The following is a 22,906-nucleotide window of genomic DNA, read 5'->3' as shown; positions in this document are numbered from 1 at the left end:
CACTCACGTAGACGTATCGTCAAAAAATTAAAATACACTCATCGACACAAAAAACAAGCAGATTAAAGTTTTCATGTACTTTAAAGTTTAATAATTTTGTTCCAGTGGGCCGATTTTGATGATATTTTAAAACAAAGACATTATAAAGATAGACCGAACATCTCATTCATAAATACTCGTTGGTAGTGTATCAAACATTCCAATGTGTCAAACAAGGACAGAAGAGACAGAGAAGTCTAAAATTTCCGACCCCGGCAACTAGGCGCTTTTGGATTGTTCTAATGGCCAGTGGCGTATCGTTTTTTGGAACGAATTTAATTAGTAAAGTAAAAGTAAAGTAATTAGTAAAATTTTTACTCCATATTAATAACTACATTAACACTTTTCGTCAGATGAGTTTTGTTATAAGGTCTAATATAATAATACAATTAATATCCCACATATACTTATGTTGAAACGTTAGTAGTTTTCGAAAATCACTCCAACGTCGATTTTCAATTTATACTTTCAGTTAGTTCTATATAAACTTTCAGTTACTTTTGAATATTTACAGGGTGACTCAGGCTTCCGAAACTGTTCTATATTAGGTTTGTGGTTGGTGACTTTTCTTTCAATTTTTTTTTTCAGAATATGGAGGCATTTAGGCACATTTTAGACATTTTTGTAAACATAGGTAGGCCGGAACATATTTTCAAACCAAAGTTGTAGATTTGCCATTAAATTTCCATTCCAGAAATACCTAGGGTTGCCACTTGTCCTTTTTGAAAAGGACAGTCCTTTTTGGAATAGCTTGTCCTTTTGACTTTTTGGCTTAAAAAATCATTTTAATTTACGTATTTTCCCTGAGAAAATTACCTACAGCAAACAGAAATATTCTTTTCGCCCAAATTTAATTAGGAATGTTATAAAACTTAACTTATAAATATTTTTCTTGTTTAGAATAGGCAACATTATTTAGAACTTCCCGTTTAATCTCAAATGATAGTTTAGGTTTTAGTTTTACCTTTTTTATCTTAAAAAAATTTTCAAAATTAGTACCTAATTAGTAACGATTTAGTTAGTTCGCAATCGATAGCTTCCTGTGAAGTACTGTGTAATAGTTGTTTAATCTTGTATTATTAATAACTTCCTATACCTAAAATCAATATTTAATGAGAAAATTGTGTTTTTTTTTGAAAAATAAGACAAGATTTGACTTTCGGTCTTCTTCTTATATTATGATGGCTCTGATACGAGGCAATTGCCTTTTAGTCTCGCAATAGAAGGCATTTATCATTAAAAGTATCAAATCTGTGTGCTACAGTATGGGATTTCTGTCGCATAATAATAAGTACCTATTACGTTTATTTACAAATCCTTTACTTTTAAAGGTAGCTTCATCAGATAATCAAATTTTAGTTAAATGTCCTAATCTTCATGAACTGTATTAAGCATATGTATTGCGGTTTGAATCACCCTGTATGTTGACAAAAATATTTTGAAAATGTGCGTTACAATGGCCCCCATCTTATGTAAAAAAAAGAAATAAAAATCAAAAACCAAAAACGTAATAGGTAAAAAGCTTTTTTGGAGGCCTGGGTCACTCTCTATATAGGTATGTATAAAACTAGTAGCCTAAGAATTATTTACAGTTCGTCCCATTCTAAAAAAAGTTAAACACACCGTACAAATAACTCTAGGAAGATGTATTTGTACGGTGGTAAAAATTGTCTAAACAAGGCCGAAGGGGCAGATATAATAAAGCAATAAAATGTAAAAAAGGTCGGGTAAACACCTTTGTTTATTTGTTGAGCAAAATTCCTTTAGAATATCGTATATAATGACTAAAATACGACGCAATTTTAAGAAAAAAATGTCACTTTCTGGCTTATAATAAAGTTTCAAATGTAACGTTTATATTCAAATTTGTTATGATCTACATCAGTTAGGTAGTAATTGAGACGAATTATAATCCAATTACCGGCTACTACGTTCTTTTTTTAAGAGATCAAAATTCAACAAATATAATTAGAAATTATTTTAATTGTGAGAGGCTCCCTTGTGGGACGCCTATGTACGATTACGGCGCGGCGGAAACAATACCTACCTATGAATAGACAAATTCGGGAAATTTGAGCTTATTTGTCCACACATTTGACACTGTCGTACCATATTGAAAATTCGCAGATTCAAAAGTACATTAAGCAAAAACAAGAACTACTGAAAAACACTGAAAAGTTCACTTCGGACTTGATTCCGACTTCAAACACACCGTAAGGTAAACGTAGTACGCTATAACGGACCATGGGCCGTCGCGAGGGGTGGTGGGACGGACGGCTCATTTCATTCTGGAAGACTAGCAGCGACGTTGCCAATAGTTCTAGACGTTTCAGCACATTAAACAGTAAACATATCCTTTAATAGTAACGCATATATCCTCTGTTTAATAACATATTATTACGCATGCTTCTTTAAAAATAAACTATTCATTTAATTAAGAAATTGAGATTTATTGATATCCGGTGAAGGTTTTAAAGTCACCTTTTCTGCAAATCAAACTAAGTAGATAGGCGCAAATTTGATATGTGGCAATGTCGCCTTCTCTATCTCAGTTGCTTTTTACAGTACGTAGTCTACCTCCGAATGTTTGATCGGGTTAAAATGCATAATGTGATATCTGTTCTTCCTAAATCTATGTTTTAAAACAACTTTCATTTTTAATTTAGAAAGAGATAATAAAAATTCAAATAAACTAGGTACAAATTGCTTAAAAATCATCATCATATTGCATCTTAATTTTAGCGTTTTTTTTTGTTTCATGATCTTAGATTTTATTTTCAATTTCCGTCACTTAAAAGAAAATACTTTTTTACCTGTGTTTGCATATTTAACGGCTAAATTTGAACAGTTTGTACTGTATCTTATTAAATAGCCCGAAAAACCTCGTGATATAGAGGGACCGGCAAATTGAGTTATAAATTATAAGGCAATTTTCGCTTTGGCTTGGGTAAGATTAAATCAAGGAATGCATTATGTAAGCTTATTCCTCCAATTAGATCGTTTGGAGTAGAGTATGTTTCATATGGGATGATATACAGGGTGGTCTGAACTGTATTCCGGAAACTTCGGTAACATATTCTGCACATAAAAGTAAATAAAAAAGTTCGTATAAATGTATGTCTTAAAATGCTTAGTTTCGAAGATACAGGGTGTAGAAATATCATTTTTATTTCGATCTTTGAAGTAACACCAATATTTGGATGAAAATTGGTGTCTGGGAGTTTTTTGACATGAGAAATTTGATTTTGATGTCAATATGACTCCTATTTGTAGGGGGCGCCACCTACAAGTATTTTAACTGATTTGAAATCTAATAACTTTTCGTCCGTACCTGTATAAAACTACTGACTGAAAAAATATACATTTCCATGACTTTTTACGTAAAAAATGCCTCTGAAACTAAGCGTTTTAGGACATATATTTATAAGAACTTTTTCACTAATTTTTATCTGCAGAATATGCTACAGAAGTTTCCGGAATACAGTTCGAATCACCCTGTATATTGAATGCAAAAAAAGGCAAAATAATTTGAAAACCATATCTTTGTAGCTCTAATCTCAAACGAGAAACTCTGTAAAACACAGTAAATAGCATACAGTACATAATTTTAAAAGTAAGATCTTTATAGTAAGAAACAGAAAATGTTTGAGAAACCTCTAATACACATTATCAAAAAAAAAACGAAAAAAATATAACTTCTGTATTTTCTTCTTCTTTTTCACATCTTCCTACTTTACAGCCATAATTCTTACATCGAAAATATACAGATAAAAGTTAAAAAAATATCTACAGCCCCCCAGACATCTCTGCGAGTTAGATTTTTTCCGCGCCCCAAGTTTCCGATCGCTCAATCACTTTTGAGTGCTTTCAAGGGTCCAGGACAAAAAATACAGTTTTTTTTTTCTTTTAGTTAAGTTCCTTTTCCAAAACCAACGTTGTCGCTCTAAAAATAGGGGAAGAAACGAAATACCCAGAGCTTTCGGGCAATTATTTAATTTTCAAAGCGACGAGGAACCTTTTTTAATTAATTTTTCAGCTCACCTGTCTCTGAAATTAGTCGAGAATGTTACGGGGATGGCAAGAAACTTTGTATCGTTCGCTTTAATCGAGGTTTTTTTAATATTAGCTGGCGGTATTGAGAGTAGGAGAGATAAAAAATATACCTGTCGATATTAAAATTATTATAAACTACACGGACTGGGACAAAAAACGGAAAACTTAAAATTTTCATGTATTTTAAAGTTCTATATACAGTATACAGGTTGGGCCATTGAAAACTTACAATGGCTATAATTTTTAAACCAAAAAAGATATCAAAAAAATAAAAAATACCGTTTCTATAATATCGAGGGGGAATACATATGACGTATTTTTTGAACCACCCCGACCTACCCCTTAGGAGGCACCCCTACTGACTTGAAAATCTTAAATGGCAACACCCCACTTGTGGCGTCTTTTTGGAAAGCTCATGAAAAATGCTAAATGATGATCATAAAGTCTTTAGGGTGAAATTGAAAAACTACCCTTACACGAACAATTAGGTGGACATTAATGAAAAAGGTGATTTTTTCAGCATAAGTTACAAATTGGGACCCAGCTAAATGACGCAAATGAAGTATTTTTCAAACCACCCCAACCCACCCCTAGGTGGCACCCCCTCACTTCTAATCTCAAGATAGTCATACCCCACTTGTGACACTTCTTTGGAAAGCTAATTGAAATTGCTAAACGATGGTCATACAGACTTCAACTTAATGAGTGGTTAGTGACAAGAAATGTAGGTGTGCCAATTTGAAAGAAATTTAAAATGATAATTTATTTTAATAATTGCTCAAAATGACAGCCGTTTTGTTCCATACAAAAATACAAACGATTTTCAAATTCTTCTCTCACTTTTTGGAAAGTCTCTCTCGGAATATTTCGACATGCTACAGTTCTCCTCTGCCGCAATTCTTGCAGCGAACCTGGTTTTGCCTTGTAGACTATGGATTTAGTGTAACCCCACAAGGAAAAGTCTAAAGGAGTGAGATCAGGTGACCTTGGCGGCCACTCGATTAGACCCCTTCTGCCAATCCATTGCCTTGGATAATATTTATCCAACCACCGCCTTGTGACAATAGAATATTGCGAAGGGGCTCCATCTTGCTGAAAGTGTATGAGGTCCTCATTAAGAGTTAAAATAAATTTCTTTGTACGAGCTTTTTTTTTCTCGCAATGGTTCATGGATACAAAAATAATTCATTCTATTGATTTTAACACGTTTGACATTTTTGTTTTATTTTTAGGCTCTATTTTTTTCGTTCTTTTTTATTATAGTCGTTCAGCATTTTTTATACGCTTTCCAAAGAGGTGTCACAAGTGGGGTATCGCTATCTTGATAGCTATCGGTACGTATTTGCATATAGTAAATATGTGTTAATTGTTGTTGTCATAGTTACCGATCGGCCCTATGACAGATATCGTAAATTTGTACCGACGACTCTCGGTATCCATGGTACAAAGAATACAAGGTATGATCGATAGCGGCTCCAATTTCGTTCAGTTCGCGCATACCACCTGTGACGTCACTAGGAAAATGAGGAATAAATAAACAATAAAGAAAGTTGACAGGAGATCTGCATTTTTTGGGGTTATGGTTAAGAATTGTTTATTTTTAAGGCTTTTTAGTTCGTTTAATTTAATAATTACTAAAACCAGCAGTTCCAAAAAAATATATTTAAAAATAATAATTATCTATTAACATGGATTTGGACTTTGGACCATAATAGGTAAGAATACTAAATTTATTTCTATATTCGGTACCTATAAAATTGTTTATTAGGTTTTTAGTTTGCGATGTTTATGGTAAATAATTTTCATGTTCATTGGCTCTGATTTCACATGAGGACAGAGATGAGGATATATATGGAAAAGTAACCACAAGAGGAATTGTTACATCATTTAAAAAATGTTGGGAATTTTATTGTTTCCCATCGAAAAGTAGAAAATGCCAATGCAGATGAATGTATTGTAATTGTGATAGAAGTAATTCCAAGGGTGAAGTTTATTATAATTAGTGACCTGTGCTTCTTTTTATATGTAGATGTTTCAGGTTTTGAGAATAAATCAAGGATTATATAGCTCAAATTTCCTATAATGGTAGGCAATTATTCAATGCAAATTAACTTTTTAAGTGACTGAAATATTAAATAGTTTACAATATGGTATATCATTAAAAATATATTACTTTTAGGTACAATTAGGGCCCGATACATTTCAAAAAGTAGAATATTATTTTATATTAAATGAGGTATTGTACCAACAATCAATTTATATTAATACCGGAGATTAAAAAATAACAGAATAAATAGTTCTTTTTTTTATACTACAAAAATAAACTATAGAATACAACAGTATTTAAAAAAATAAATTAAAAGTTATGTCCCGGCCGAGATTCGAACTCCGGTCTCTCGCTTCCTAGCCCGACTCCTTACGCACTGCTCCACAGTAACTTGCTTAGCGATAATTCAATGACGGTATATAAACTAAAAAACAGGTTTATAACAATATCTTGACGATTTGAACTGGCGCGCGGGGCGTGCTGACCAATAGCGCCTGTTATCACCTGTGACGTAGCGACCAACCTGCGCAATATCATACCTTGTATTCTTTGTACCATGCTCGGTATCTCTACCGTGAGGTTGACCAGGGCACGGTAGAGATACCGATTTTCGTCGGTACAAATTTGCTCTCGATACGTATTTGTATATGGTAAAAATGTGTTAATTGTTGTTGTCATAGTTACCGATCGATCCTATGGCAGATATCGCAAATTTGTACCGACGCAGATTTGTACCTGTATCGCAGATTTGTACCGAGAGTCGTCGGTACAAATTTGCGATATCTGTCATAGGGCCGATCGGTAACTATGACAACAACAATTAACACATATTTACTATATACAAATACGTACCGATAGCTGTCGGTAACTTACCGATACCGACGATTTTACAGAATAGCGCCCCTGGCCTTTATGCTTTGCGGAACGTTTTCGATGGGACACCCTGTATGTAAGATAACACACTAGTACCATAAATAACTGTTATTTTTTTATGTCATTAAAAACAACAAAGATACTAATATTTTACAAATAAAAGCGCAACAATGTTACTCTAAAAATAATTATTTAGACTAATGGAGTAACTGATATTATTTTTTTTAAACAGAAAATATTTCTGAAACGAATATTATTAAAAGCACACAATTTATTACCGTAGCAAATTTTGTAATTATTTACCCACCTAAAAACAGACCCATCCCTGAATATTTAACAAGAAAATTTCCTCCTCAAAGAAGATTTGTTTAATTTAATTCACCGCTATTGACCGACAGCGAAGAAAGAACCATTTTCTCTCAAACTTCGTTTACAAAATAAGGCAAGGAATAGCGAGACGAGAGTTCTTTGGCTTACTGTGTAAAATTAGAGTCGTTTAAACGGGGGCACAGCCAGTTTTTAGGTCAGCGCTATCTAATGGGGGGATTACTTACTAGTTTAGAGCGGAGCATATGGCCGGACTTGTTTCTGAGATTATGGTAAGCATGCTTCTTTATGTGCGTTGCTTTCGTTCCTCTTCACTAATGCTTTATTAAGGACTCTAAAATTGTTTTGATTGGATTTCGTGGATTTTCCGTCCACTGGAATAAAAAAATCTACAAAATAATAGTATATTGTTTTATTAATAGTAAAAATGACACTTATTATGACAAAGCTGTACGTTTGACATACAGCCGGTGCATAAAATAGCTATTTATGTAACAAGTTGCGAAATGAATGTGTTTTAAGGACGGGACGCCAAATTGTCAATCAAACTGGACAATGCTTAACCGGCGACTGCTTGAAACACTCTTTTCGCAACGTATTTCATACAAGATTTTTTGTGAAAGCGGGTAATTTGAGATTTTCATGCTATTATTATTATTTATTTTTAAACATTTTTTAAAACGTTCTGGTAATCGGTTTCTAAGCCATTGTTTATGCATTGTTTAATGACAAAGTTCTGTCAGGTTCAAGCGTCGCCGTATCTCCTACAAAGTTTTGTAAAAAAATGAGTGATAATGACGAGTCTTTGGATATTCAACAAGCTGCTGAAACTGCTTTATCCACTTTAGTGCCAGAGAAGTCAAAAAACTTATACGAGACCACCTACAACAACTTTGAAACCTGGGTCAAAGAAAAACATATTGATAATTTCACAGAACAGGTATTGCTAGCCTATTTCCTGAAGTTATTCACTACCTTAAAGCCGTCAACTCTGTGGAGTAAATATTCGATGCTCCACATCATAATTTACCTGAACAGAAACGTAGATATTAGCAAATTCACAAACCTTATTGCATTTTTAAAAAGAAAAGCTTCCGGATATCAGGCAAAGAAATCAAAAGTATTTACAAAACTAGAAATACAACGCTTTGTGAAAGAAGCCGATGACAAAGAATTCTTGTTAGCCAAAGTTATCTAATCGTTGGAGTATTTGGAGCATCTAGGAGGGAAGAAATCACGTTTTTGACCGTAGATGTCATTAAAGATTGTCAATCATTTATTAGTCTGAAGATTCCGAATACAAAAACTCATTTTCCAAGAGATTTCTGAGGGACCAATAGACGGTATCAATTTCTTACATGTATTTCGTAAGGACGCAAAACTTCGACCACTAAATGTGACACATCAACGATTTTTCTTGATGTATAGAAAAAATCAATGCTGTACCTTGCCAGTTGGGATCAATACAATTGGAGGTATACCAAAAAAGATAGCGGAATTTCTTGGACTCTCCAACGCCATTGAATACACTGGTCATTGTTTCCGGGGCAGCTCTGCAACAATCCTGGCAGATTTAGGAGCGGAGATAACAGTTTTCAAGCGACATGGAGGTTGGCGATCAAGCTCGGTTGCTAAAGGTTACATTGAAAATTCAATTGAACATAAAACCGAAACAGCAAAAAGAATCATGGGACAGAAAGATACGCCAAATATGAAATTAAAAGCAGTTCACGTAGAAGCAGAAGCTACCAGCATCTCCAGTACAAGAAATTTACTTCTTCCGACTCCTACAACTTGCATTTCTCTTAGTGACGAAAAGTTGGATGCCTCTTCTATTCACTTTAATAATTTAAATAATTGTACCTGTAAGATTTAAAATAAATAAATATTTTCATTGTTTCTAACGTTTCATTTTTTACTTTTAGGCACTAGTGCCTAAACAAGTGTCACTTTTATATCATCATCATCATCATGTAGCCATCGTTGTCCACTGCTGAACGCAGGCCTCCTCCATATTTCTCCATGTCTCACGATTTTGGGCCGTCATCATCCAATTTCCAGCAATCCTCTTTACATCATCGGTCCAGCGTGTCGGTGGTCTGCCTCTGCTACGTTTATCTGCTCGAGGTCGCCATTCTAACAATCTTCTAGTCCACCTGTCTTTAGATGTTCTGGCCACATGACCTGCCCATCTCCATTTCATTCGAGTTACGTGTTCCACTATGTCTTTAATTTTGGTTGTTTGTCTGATAGTGTTATTAGGAATTTTGTCTCTTTTAGTTATTCCAAGCATGGCTCTCTCCATGGCTCTCTGGGCTACTCTTAAATTTTCTGCTGACTTTTTCGTTAATGTTAGAGTTTCCGCTCCATACGTAATTACCGGCAAGACGCATTGTTCATAAACTTTCCTCTTCAAGCATATGAGTATATCACTTTTAAAGGTCTCCCGCAGTTTGCCAAAAGCAGCCCAACCCAAACCTATTCTGCGCTGTATCTCGTGTGTTTGGTTGTTTTTTCCGATTTGTATTTCGTGCCCGAGATATTTGTATATATGTGTTTCTTTTATGTCTGCGTCACCTATTCTGATGTTCTGTGTGAGCACTAAGTTTGTCATTATTTGCGTTTTACTCGTATTTATCCGGAGACCGACTTTTAATAAGGCCTGCACTAATTCTTCGAGCATCTGCTTTGAATCTCCGATGTTATGTGAGACAAGGACGATGTTATCTGCGAATAGATGTGTCAACCTTTCACCATCGATATTTATGCCCCTATTCTCCCAAGAGAGTGATTTCATTGCGTATTCAAGGACAGCTGTAAAAACTTTAGGCGAAATAGTATCCCCTTGTCGAACTCCTCTGCCTACCTCAATTTTATCTGTTGTTTCGTGAAGTTTTACAGTTGGTGGCATTACTATATATGTATTCTATAAGCCTTGTATACCTATAATCTACTCTTCCCTGCTCCAATGCTGCTATTATTGTTGTTAATTCTACTGTGTCAAATGCTTTCTGGAAATCAACGAACACCAATGCTAGAGGCCTGTTGTATTCCACAGATTTTTCTATCAAGAATTTAATTACTTGAAGATGATCGTTTGTTCCATAACCTTTCCTAAAGCCTGCCTGTTCTCTTGGTTGATAGAAATCTAGTTTACGTTCGAGACGTTTGGCAATGATTTTGGTAAACAGCTTATACAAGTGACAAAGAAGGCTTATCGGTCTATAATTTTCAAGCTCGATGATATCGCCCTTTTTATGGAGAAGTATCGTTATGGCGTTGTTCCATTGAGACGGGATTATTTCTTTTTCAAGGCATAAATTAAATAAGTCTTTAATCCATTTTAATAGTGTTCCTCCTCCGAGTTTCACAGCCTCAATCACTATGCCGTCCTCGCCCGGGGCTTTGTTATTTTTCATTTCTTTTAAGGAGTTTCTGATCTCTTCTGTAGTTATTTCCGGTATATCCTCTGATCCCTGGTTAACTATCTTTTGCACAGACGTGGTTGACTGTTGTATTTAGATACTAGTGCCTAAAAGAATGTCATTTCGAATCTCAAATAAATATCACAATCTGTCAATTTCGAAACGCTTTCACAAAAATATATTTTATATTTATATAGTTATCTCGTTCTCATCTGTATATCTGTAGCATATTCTTTACTATTATCCCCCCAAAACCTATAAAACCTCCCTTTATTATAACTTTCCCTTCTGCTTGATATTTAGGTCGACCCGGTGACGCCCTCGAGACCTCGAAAATAATCGTTTCGCTTGGTAAACGAACCATCTTGTTCAATGTCTCATTCTCTCGCTGTTCCTTCCAAGCCCGAAAACGATTTTTAATTCCACTTTCGATTTGGGCTTTCTTGCTCCGATGGAGAAAAAGTCATCAGCGGAGTATTGTTGTATTTTTGGGGGATTTTGAATATCAAGTTTTATTTGGTGTTTTTCTTGCGGTTTGGAGATAATTGAAGAAGAGAAAATATGGGGGCGGTATAAAAAAGTTATTTGCTTTTTTTTCGATGTGTTTTAATAGGTTGGTTTTTGAGGGTGTATGGAAAAAGAGATGAACGATTTGTCTGAATTAAAACAGGACTTGTTTTTTGTGGAAATAGAGGGTTTAAACACTTATTTTATTATACACAGTACCCCGAAACTTTGTAGGCTACTGAACTCCAAACTGTCTTTACAAAAGGGAAAACTTTTTATTATTGACATTTTGAGAAAAATAGATTCTTTATAAAAAAATTGCTTTTCTAAAATGGTTAATCCTGTTTATACTTTTCAAAATTTCCATACCGAAAAAAATAAAAAAAAAACATAAAAATTTGGTTAAAGTCCTAAAAATCAAACTATGGTAATATAATGTGGTTTTCATTCTCTGATAAATTCAACCATATTTTCATGTTTTTCTTAATTTTCTCTAAAATGTATGGACATGGAAAATATAAACGGGATTAACCGCTTTAGAACAAGCTAAAATTTTTATGAAGAATGCATTTTCTCAAAGTGTCAATTTTTTGTAATTCACATTAAAATTTAAGTATTAATCTCTAGTTTTAACATGTTTACTTTATTTTCAGCTTGCAGACAGATGGAATTTGGTGTTCAAGCAATTTTCGGTCCGTCAGACCCAATTTTAGGAGCCCATATACAGAGCATATGCGAAGGTTAGTTTTGTAAATAAATATATAATTAAATATAGGTAATTAAGTTGATTAATAAACAATTATTAAAAAACATTTTTAAAGAAAACTCTTCAGAACATGAAATTTCTAAATATAAGTCTTTAATTATCTTTGTCTAAATATCTAAATATACAGGATGAGTCTTATATAAGTGCAAATATTTTCAGGGTTAATATATCTCGGTTTTCTTTCTTGTAAATTTAATCTACTACATATGTTGCCATATTATGAATATATTAAGTTTTTTAACTAAAAACTAAAAAAAAATCAAAAAATTCCAAATTTTAATTTTTTTCGCGAAAAAAAAACTCATAAACATATGTTTCTGGGGTCGAAATGTACTACTCCTAAAATATTTGCACTTATTTAAGACTCGTCCTGTATATCTAACTCTTTTATGTCTTGGAAAAGTGGATATACAGGGTGGTCTATTTGCAAGTGCAAGGAAGATTTCTAAGTGCAAGGAAGTCCAATGTCGTCGTTGTTCTCAGAGATATAATAAAAATTAAAATACTTATAATATTTTCGTATTTCTTCTTAAACCTCAAGGATAACAGGTTAAGTCCTTGAAGGAAAATTTAGTTTATTTAACAGGGTATTATTTAAGTTGTAACGAACATTTAGGAAAATGAAGGTAAGTATTAATAAAATTAAATTCACTCCAGTTTTTAACAATCTCTTTGAATAAGTATTGTGTTTTTAACCAAAGTTTCAACAAACAAGAAATATAATCGTGGCAATCGTATACTATAGTAGAATTTTATGCTGAATCCAACTTTATACAGAAATCCAATTTAAAAAGCATTTTACCAAACCTCACACTTTATCATTACTTTCATTGAAATGCTCTGCATACAACAAAATATTTTTATGATATGTATTTTTATAAACTATACAACATTTATTGGACTCGACAATATTGGACTTCCTCGCACGAATGGGCCACTCTGTGTATTAAAATTATGTAACGTTTTTTTAATAGCGTTGGATGTTCCTCATATCGAAGCCAGAATCGACTTTGAACCAATGTCAAAAAAGCTAAGCATCAATTTGCACCCAAGCCAAGAAAATATGAACAAAGCTTTCAAAGACCTGATGGCGTTTTTGAATTGGACCAAAGTGGCCATCATTTATGAAGAAGATTATGGTAAGTATTTTTAATTTTGAAAATTAATATTAATATTCTCTACTTTCTATACCTTATGGTTGCTTTTTTTCTTGTTTATTGTAGATTTTTTATCATTATTGTGCATTTTAATGTTGTTTATTTATTACAGGTTTGTTCAAATTACAAGAACTAGTAAAGGCCCCAGCTGCTATCAAAACTGAAATGTACATTCGTCAAGCAACACCCAGTACATACAGGCAGGTACTACGTGAAGTACGACAGAAAGACATTTTCAAATTGATCATTGATACGAACCCTAGAAATATACAGCAGCTTTTCAGAGCGGTGAGTACGAACTTAATGAAAATATACAAAAAATAGAAATAAAATTATACCTATTAAGGCTGACACCAAAAAATTCTTATTATTTCTTTAAAAATACTTATTTCGCACTTTCAAAACTTTTATTTGAAAGCAGAATTTTAATTTAAGCGATCTAGCCTTGCTTGACAATTTTCTTTATAACATTTTAAAGAAATTAGAGTGACGTCAGTCCGGTGTGAGTGAGGAGATTAGATTTTTTTCTCTGTTAACGAGAAAACTTGAAGCCCGTTGTTTTAGTCGCCTCGTTTTATTTTATTTTATTTTTTTTTTGAACAAAATTGGATTATTCAAGCTTTTACTGATACTGAAATTTGTCTGGAGTGTTTTTAATAAGAAATAACACAGAAAAAACAGAGCAATAAAAAGAGAGACAGAAGAAACGTGTTTTTTTTATTTGAATAAATAAAACTGTTGATTGAAAGAATTGGGAAGATAGGCAACCTAATGGACAAATTTGTGACATGGCTGATTTTATTTCCCCTTACGTCTCAAGTGCTGTACGGTGGAGCTTTTACTCGTTCTGTGGCCAACGCATAAAACACTCATTTTCTCTAATTCGGCTAGCAAAGACATATCGAAGAAATGGTGGTGGTGGCGGTGGTGGTCGATTTTTCAACCAGAGACTGTTAAAGCAAATAGATAATATGTAATGATCTAATGTAGATAATGTATAAACTGTATGTATCATCCAATGTAAGAAAAAAGAGTTTTGCTCAAAAATATGCCCATATCAAGCAAATCAGAGTTTGTTTTTTGAGAAACTCGCATCCTATGAGAAATGATCGAAAATATATAGGATATGTTAACGATTTTCGAAAATATCATCCGAACCGTAAATTTTGTGCACTAAATAAAAAGAAACAAACGTCACAGATACATTTGTTTTGTTTATATATTTTTAAATTCTTATCGCACGAAATTTGCATAGAAAATGCTTAGACGACAATTATTACCTATATGATACACAGCGAACTCAGTGTCACCAATGCTCACTGGTCGAATATTCAACAGCTACGTTAACTTTTTGCGCCAATTCGGCCAACGTATAAATGGTTGATTAAATGACCAAGGCGCGCATATATATGGAAATAAGCATAGCAAACAAAATGAGCGATAATATACTTCCACGCAACTGATTAGTTGGTTAAATTAACCTAACCTAACCTAATCCAACCTATAAAGGGGTAATTCAAGTAAATTTTTTGACTTGGTTGTAAGTTTTAAGAAGTTTCTTCGAGTGTCTTAATGGAGAAGTTAATCTAGACATCATAGAGAGAGAGAGAACCACAATAGATCTTAAATAGTTATTTTTTATACAAGACGATAAAATGGTATTTGAGTGAGTTAATTTCTGCAGACGATAATGAAATTTTATCGTCGTGTATAAAACAATATTTTTTCCATAGCGAGTTACGTTTAAAAAAATATTCAGAAAATGATTATTTCAAGGAATTTATTACGAGTAGAAAGAATATTGTGCTGGCTTGGCGTTGGTTTCTACGTAAATTGACAAATAAATAAAGCTGTCTCTTTAGTTGTCAGTTTTGAGTCAATATTTTTTAATTCTTTTTCGTGTCGATTGCTGATTGAATTGGAGCCAGAAATTGTTCAAAGCGAAATAAGTAAATTAACAACAGATATTCAGGCTGAGGCGACAAACGCCATATCCAAACTACTTCCATATAAATCTCGAATAACTTATGAAAAGGAATACCAAAATTTTCAAAAATAGAAGCAATTAAAAAACGTGCGAGAAAAAATAAAATTTTTAACCTATCCTCGCTGTTAAAGTATCATTTAATCTACCCTTGCGGGTAAAGTACTATTTATCTACTATTTTTGATAGATAATATAAGGCAAATTTTAAAATTTTGCTATGAAAAAACAGTCAATCTATCTAAATATTTTTCTTTGTCTTTTTAAAAGCGTTTTTATTTCAACTTATAACAACAAAAGAATCTAATAATTTCCTCGCCGATGCAGAAGACACCGCCATCTCTCCAACTAAGCTCCTTAAAAACCGTTTTATTTTTAGAAGAAAACTGCGCGGAAAATCTTAGAGATTTTCCGATGACATTCGCAATAACTCTTCCCTTGCGAAAAATACAAAATTGTAAAGGTATAAATAGTTGCCGAAGCGTACTGTTTCGAGCAAATAACAATAGGAACGTTCACTATTGTGTCATGCGTCTTTACCAGCTCTAAAATTGCGGAAATTACTCCTCACACTGCTTGTTTTTCCTGTTAGAGCGTTTATAGAGACGTATTACTTAGTTTTTGAAATTGTTTTACGCCAATTTATGATGTTAGAAAGTGAATTCTACAAATATTTGTAATTTTATGACATTGAGAGGTTTCACTATAATTGAGGATAATTATATTGACTTGGCAATTGCACGGCACTATGATTAAAAAAGAATAATCTGCCATTTCAACAAAATATATTATTATTATTATATTTGCTTTTATTAATAGGAACTTTTTGTTTTATTTTTATCTGTAGAATCACCCACCAAAGTTAGATACACTATTTCTTTGACACACTGTATATTTTTTTATTACTCTATGTCAAAATATCTCACACAATGATTTAAAATGTTTTTTGTTTTACTAATAAAGACCTATTCCAATTTATCCCCGTTTTCGAAGTTATTTACCTTTCAGTGAATAACTTAATGATCTGGTTTAGGGTCGGGTCTTTGTTCATCTCGTGCAGTCAATCGAATATTTTTAATTACAGGTCGATACCGCCAGGGAGTACAATCGAGTCAGAGACAACATCCCTTTGTCAGATGACAGTTCATTAACGAATTTGCAGTTTTTAATTAAGCCAGATGATTAAAGAGTGTTCTAGCGATAGATTACTTTTTTTAAGTTTCTTAGAAAATACGATTATTTTAAAAATTTCACAATAATATATGATTTTTGGATATAGGGTGTAAAAAATAGTGTATCTTTTAAAAAAATTAAAAGTTACCTCTGGATATTTTGTCGATTTCGGCCTCCTTGATGAGATAAACGAACTTTTATTAATTTGCCTTGATCCAGGTCTAATAGCAGCCCCTAAAAAAAAATTAATATCATTAAACTCATTGATCACTCACCAAAAATATGAAAAAAAGTTCGTATAAAGATGGGTATGGAAATGCATAGTTTTAGAGTTACAGGATGTTAAAACTCTTTGAAATTAGGTTTTTTGTAATTATTTTAAATACCATTATTTTTTATTTGAAATTGCTTTAGGTTGGACTAATATATAGTAATAAAAACTAATAGTAGTAATTTTTAATAATAAATTAGGTAAAATATATAATTTAATAATTCTATTTTTATTTAAATTTTATTAATTGTGATTAATGAAATTGCGTTTTTCTCATCAAGGAGGCTGAATTCGACAAAATATCAACAGATAACTTTTAATTGACATTAAACGGCCTAAACAATTTTGGTATCAAAAAAAAGTCAGTGCCGCACATGTTTTTTTTTTTTTTTAAAAGATCTAGTAACCCATATGCACGTCCCTGATGAATTTATTGACACTTTTTTAGCATTAAAATATATAGCACTTATATTAACTTTTATCCTCAAAATTTCATTAGAATCGCTAAAAGTACTTCGAAGAAAATTATAAAAAATCAAAAGATTATTAACACTTTAGCACCCTGTAGCTGCGAAACAAAGCAGAATCGGACCTATGTTGATATGAAAAATAAAGTTTATTTCTACGTGAGGAATCTCCCCACGAGAGATGGAACATATTTTTTGAAACACCCTGTATAACTTCAGAAGTTTTATTTACTACTAGCTAAAAACTAAATCTTTTTTAGTTTTTCTTTTATTATTTACAAGAAATCTTTTGTTATAGGAGAGGCCATACGTTATGATCAAGCAGGATGGAAATTTTACAGGCAACGCACGGTATGAGGGATTCTGCATTGACCTACTGAAATGGATAGCCAACCAGGTTGGATTTCAGTATTCAATCCAACTGGTACCTGATCGTACTTACGGCGTGTACAATCATGACACCAAGCAATGGAATGGAATTGTGCGAGAACTTATTGACAAGGTAACAGGAAAACATTAGGTTAGGTTAGCCAACTTAGCCAACTTAGCCAACTACAACTATATACAGGGTCCGGCAATAGTGCGTCAGGCATCTGTAGCTCATAGAATAAAAAACTTGAGAATTTTGTTAAAGTGCAAACCTAAAGTATGTACCAGGATGTATTTCAGGAAAATATTTTAACTTCTATAGGGTGGCTCAAAAAAATGTGAGTGGACCTGGATGATTTTTTTTAAATGGAACACCCTGTATATAATTGCATTTTTGGCTTCCTTTCAGCTCACTTTACATAACCCTAAGATATGAATAAATATATTTCGATAGTTTCAGAGATATTAAAAAATAAATAAAAAATATGTATTTTTCAGCCCTTCTTAAAAAAATTATTAAAAATAGAAGAACTGTTCTGAAATCAAAACTATATTAGGTATTTACTTTAGATAGTCTGTTCTTAGTTTGTTATAAATATGGTAATCGTATATCATACAGGATGTTCAATATTCTACGCCAAACTTTCTAAAATATAATTTTTCTTTGTTATTTTAAATGGAACACCCTGCATATTATTTTTTTATTAGATGGAGAGTTAAAAAATGAACATTTTTTGTATTTAGAGTATTTCAAAATTTTTGAACGGTTTCGCGAATACGCAGTATTATTTCATATGGCGCTTTTCAGTAAATACGAAAAAAAATCATTGGGTGGCTTTGATAAAAATTTACTGTGGAAAATGCCATATGAAATATAAAACCGCAAATATCTGCGAAACCGTTAAAAATTTTGAAATACCTTAAATACAAAAAATGTTCATTTTTTAAGTCTCCGTCTATTAAAAAAATAATATACAGGGTGTTCCATTTAAAAAAACGAGGAAAAATTATTTTATATTTTAGAAAGTTTGGCGCAGAATTTTGAACATTCTGTATAATTTACGATTTTCATATTTATAGCAAAGTAAATACAGACCATCTAAAGTAAATACCTAATATAGTTTTGATTTCAGGACAGTTCTTGTATTTTTAATATTTTTTTCTCTAATTAAATCTCTGAAACTATCAAAATATATTTATTCATATCTTAAGGTTATGTAAAGTGATCTGAAAGGAAGCCAAAAATGCAATAATATACAGGGTGTTCCATTTAAAAAAAATCATCAAGGTCCACTCACACTTTTTTGAGCCACCCTATAGAAGTTAAAATATTTTCTTGAAATACATCCTGGCACATACTTTAGGTTCGCCCTTAAACAAAATTCTCAAGTTTTTTATTCTAGGAGCTACAGATGCCCGACGCACTATTGCCGGACCCTGTATAGGGTGGGGCCTCATCCGCCTCGGTTGATTATACGAAAACGGAAAGATGTAGAAACAAAATATTTTATGGGTATATGTGGGGAGGCAATGTGCACAATTTAAAATTATTTTGAAATATACAGAATTAATCTCAGAACTAAGATCCATACCAAAGTTATATTTTTCTTATGGAACACCCGGTATTTCATTTTAGTTCTTAGGCCCAAAAAAAAAGACATTTATTATAAGGGTTTAATATGTTTAAAATCATTGGTTTTTAAGATATTTAAAAATATTTAAATATGCATGCTACAGGAGAATTGATTATCAGTACCCTGTACATTACTTTTCAGAATTAATTCTTGTGCTGAGTTTAAAGGCAAAGAAATAAACTTTACTGAAAAATGTTATTGCTTCCTTAAATTTATACAGGGGTACCAAAAATTAGTTATTTATTTTAAGGATTTATTTTACATAAAAACTTTGTTATTTCAAATGCAACACCCTGTATTTTTTTAAATAAATCGAAGCAGATTCAAATGCTCTTTCAAACTATATTAGGGTTTCCTATACCTATCTATGTCAGATTTTGAGTAAAAAGCGACTTTTGAATAAAATGGCAATCAAGATGGCTGGTATCGCCATGGCAATTTTCTAGTGACAGTTAGTAACTATTTTCAAAATCGACATTAGTTTATAGACTTTATTTAAATCTATACCAATTTACTTTTATTTAATTGACCTCCAATAGTTTAGTAAATTATATTTATTAATATGCATTTATTATTCTATCAAGAAAAAGGAAGAAGTAGTTCTTTGTTTTATTTGACCATAACTTGTACATATAATTTTTTATAAAAGAGCCATTTACGGCAAATTCAATTTCTTCACTTCCAACGACAGGTTTCTGCCTAATCGGTTTTTTATAAACTACACTACCAACTCTGCGAAATAGGAAATATGACAAGTAGTTTTTGAAAGGAACGCTTATCAGGAAGATTCCTATTTTGATATCTTTGAGCATTAGCTCTTGAGGCCAAGAAATAATTTTCCTCACAAAACAAAATCACTAGTAACATATCCATTCGTTCCACCAGCAGATACGGCTTTATTTTTCTTCATAAAATAAAGAATACTTACTTATTGTGGGTAAATTTTAGTAAACTGTTTAAATAATAATGTCCATACACTAATGTCGATTTTGAAAATAGTTACTAACTGTCACTAGAAAGTTTCCATGGCGATACCAGCCATCTTGATTGCCATTTTATTTAAAAATCGCTTTTTATTCAAAATCTGAGATAGGTATAGGAAACCCTAATATAGTTTGAAAGAGCATTTCATTCTGCTTCGATTTATTTAAAAAAATACAGGTTTACAACAAAGTTAAAAAATACAACAAAGTTTTTATGTAAAATAGGTCACTAATTTTTGGTACCCCTGTATAAATTTAAGAAAACAATAACATTTTTCAGTAAAGTTTATTTCTTTACCTTTAAACTCAGTACAAGAATTAATTCTGAAAAGTAATGTACAGGGTGTTGATAATCAATTCTCTTATAGCATGCATATTTAAATATCTTTAAATATCTCAAAAACCAATGATTTTAAGCATATCTAAACCTTATAATAAATACCTTTTTTTGGGCCCAAGAATCCAAAAATGAAATAAAATACCCGGTGTTCCATAAGAAAAAATATAACTTTGGTATGAATCTTAGTTCTGAGACACCCTGTATATTTCAAAATAATTTTAAATTGTGCACATTGCCTCCCCACATATAGCCATAAAATATTTTGTTTCTACATCTTTTCGTTTTTGTATAATAAACCGAGGCGAATCAGGTGCGCCACCCTGAACTTAGCCAACTTTTATCTTACTCTTATCTTCTCAAGTCCTCTTCAACATCCTTTTTCCATCTGGTTCTTAGTCTACCCCTTCTTCTCTTTCCACCTATTTGAAAGAATGGCTGAAGCAAGAATTCGTAGTATGATAATGAAACGTGAAACCTTGAAAAAAAACCATGAAACAGGGCTGACCTGTGTCCCAGCCATCTCAGTCTTTTGTGCTCTTGCTACTCCCGTTATACTCGGTCCCCAATAGTTGTTTTAATTCTTCATTTGTTCTTCTGGTCCGTATGTTGTCTAACTTCCTTCCTCCAAAAATCTTCCTCAGTATTTTTTTTCCCCAAATCTGTAGCCTTGAACTTTTCGTTACATTGAACGTCTAAACTTGTTTCAGTTCCCTCAGAATTTATTTGTAGACATCTTCTTTTTCGCTTTCCTTTAACTTTTTTCTATAACTGGATTATTAAAATAGTTATTTTTGTATCTAGTGCGCGAAGTGCTACTTTGGCGATTGATACTTGAATTTTTTAACGAGGCGTAGCCGAGTTGAAAAATTGGTCGAGATCACTAAAGTAGTTCGCGCACGAGTTGCAAACAACATTTTTTGTACAAACGTTAAAATCGGGATATCCCTAAAAACTATTATTATCATATTATTATTATATTATTGCTTCGAAAAAAAAAGCGTGAGTTTGGAATGTATGTTTTTTTTATTACTGAACATCGTCATCGATTCCTTTTAGGCCGTTTCAATACTTGGTATTTCTGGTGCTTGCCGCCGCGCCGTGAGGAACTTACTAAAATCACGGTCGATAACATAGAAGATAAAGATTCAATTTTGATTGTTAAAGTACCCGATACAAAAACATAGACCGAGTCTTTACAGTTTCAAATTTGAATTATATTGAGATTTACCGAAAATACGCAGCACTTCGTCCAAGAAATGCTACCAGTCGCAAATTGTTTTTAAAATATCAAAATTAAAGATGTGTTAACCAAGTGGTCGGTATAAATTCTTTTGGTAAGATGCCTAGCAGGATAGCAAAACACTTGAAGCTGCCAGATTATGATGCCTACAGTGGGCATTTTTTCCGGAGAACTTCAGCCACACTCCTTGCTAATGCCGGGTGTGATATATTTAGTTTGAAGCGCCACCAAGGATGGAAATCTTCGACAGTGGCCGAGGGATACGTCGAGGATTCTATCAACAATAAAATTCAAATATAAAATAAAATTTTGGAGTGTCAAATACCGGGATCAAGTACCTCTACATCAAAATTATATAGTGTCTCAAGTCCCAAAACCCGCATGTATCAAGCAAAATCAGAACTATCTAGTTTGGGATTAAATATTGGTTCGTGTACTGGTTGTACTATTGATGTTAATATTGTACATAATAACTAGAATATGCATTAGTGTTAAGTTAGTTAGCTAGTTATTAGTTCTTCATTTTGCAAAAATCAAAATTCCAAAATCCCATATAATTTACATGCAGTGTGCGAAATAGGTATTTCGCGCATTACTTCGCGCACCGTGTCATGGCAACGTAGGAAAATGAAAAAAAGTGTCACTTCGCACATTGCTATCAATTCGCGAACCTTGTCATTTTTTAGTCTGTAAATTATATTACAAATACATTGTCAAAATATTTCATTAACCTTGCACAAAATAATTATAGCTTCATTTCGTATTTACATGGCTTAATACTCTTTAATTTCAGAGTCCTTAATAGACGGTTCTTTATTTCATTCTCCCTACGATGGAATGCTCATCTGGAATATTATCGTCATGATTATAATCTCTCTTATTTTTTCTTTTTCCGATTTTTTACGCAGTCTTATTTCTATATTGCAGAGGGCTGACCTGGCTGTGGCTTCCATGACGATAAATTATGCAAGGGAGAGCGTCATCGACTTCACCAAGCCCTTTATGAACCTCGGGATAGGCATCCTTTTTAAGGTGAGTTTTGTGGGAAAAATGTTAGTACAAGAGTAAATGTATAGCATTTTTTTTCTATTATTTAAACAAAAATAAGTTGGTTTAATACAAGAACAGTAAACTAATAGGATTGCTCATCCTCATAAGACGTACGTTTGCCTCTTCCCGCGCTTCAGCTGACAGTTGTGACGTCATTGTAGTCCTTGTCATGATAGTGTGTATTTTTAGTTGCCTATGGTAA

General features: G+C 32.6%; 1 protein-coding gene across 1 annotated transcript in view; it reads left to right on the top strand.

The window, feature by feature from the left end:
* Positions 1-22,906, top strand: part of LOC115879014 (glutamate receptor ionotropic, kainate 2) — a 409,701-nt gene that overhangs the window by 222,162 nt on the left and 164,633 nt on the right. The window contains exons 3-5 of the mRNA XM_030895645.1: positions 11,925-12,011; positions 13,012-13,176; positions 13,307-13,482. Of these exons, the coding sequence (XP_030751505.1) occupies positions 11,925-12,011; positions 13,012-13,176; positions 13,307-13,482 (428 nt within the window). The remainder of the gene's footprint in view (positions 1-11,924; positions 12,012-13,011; positions 13,177-13,306; positions 13,483-22,906) is intronic.

Source organism: Sitophilus oryzae, unplaced genomic scaffold (assembly GCF_002938485.1).
Source record: "Sitophilus oryzae breed Bouriz unplaced genomic scaffold, Soryzae_2.0 scaffold_154_pilon_pilon, whole genome shotgun sequence".
NCBI lineage: Eukaryota > Metazoa > Arthropoda > Insecta > Coleoptera > Curculionidae > Sitophilus > Sitophilus oryzae.
This window is presented reverse-complemented; position numbering and strand designations above follow the sequence as displayed.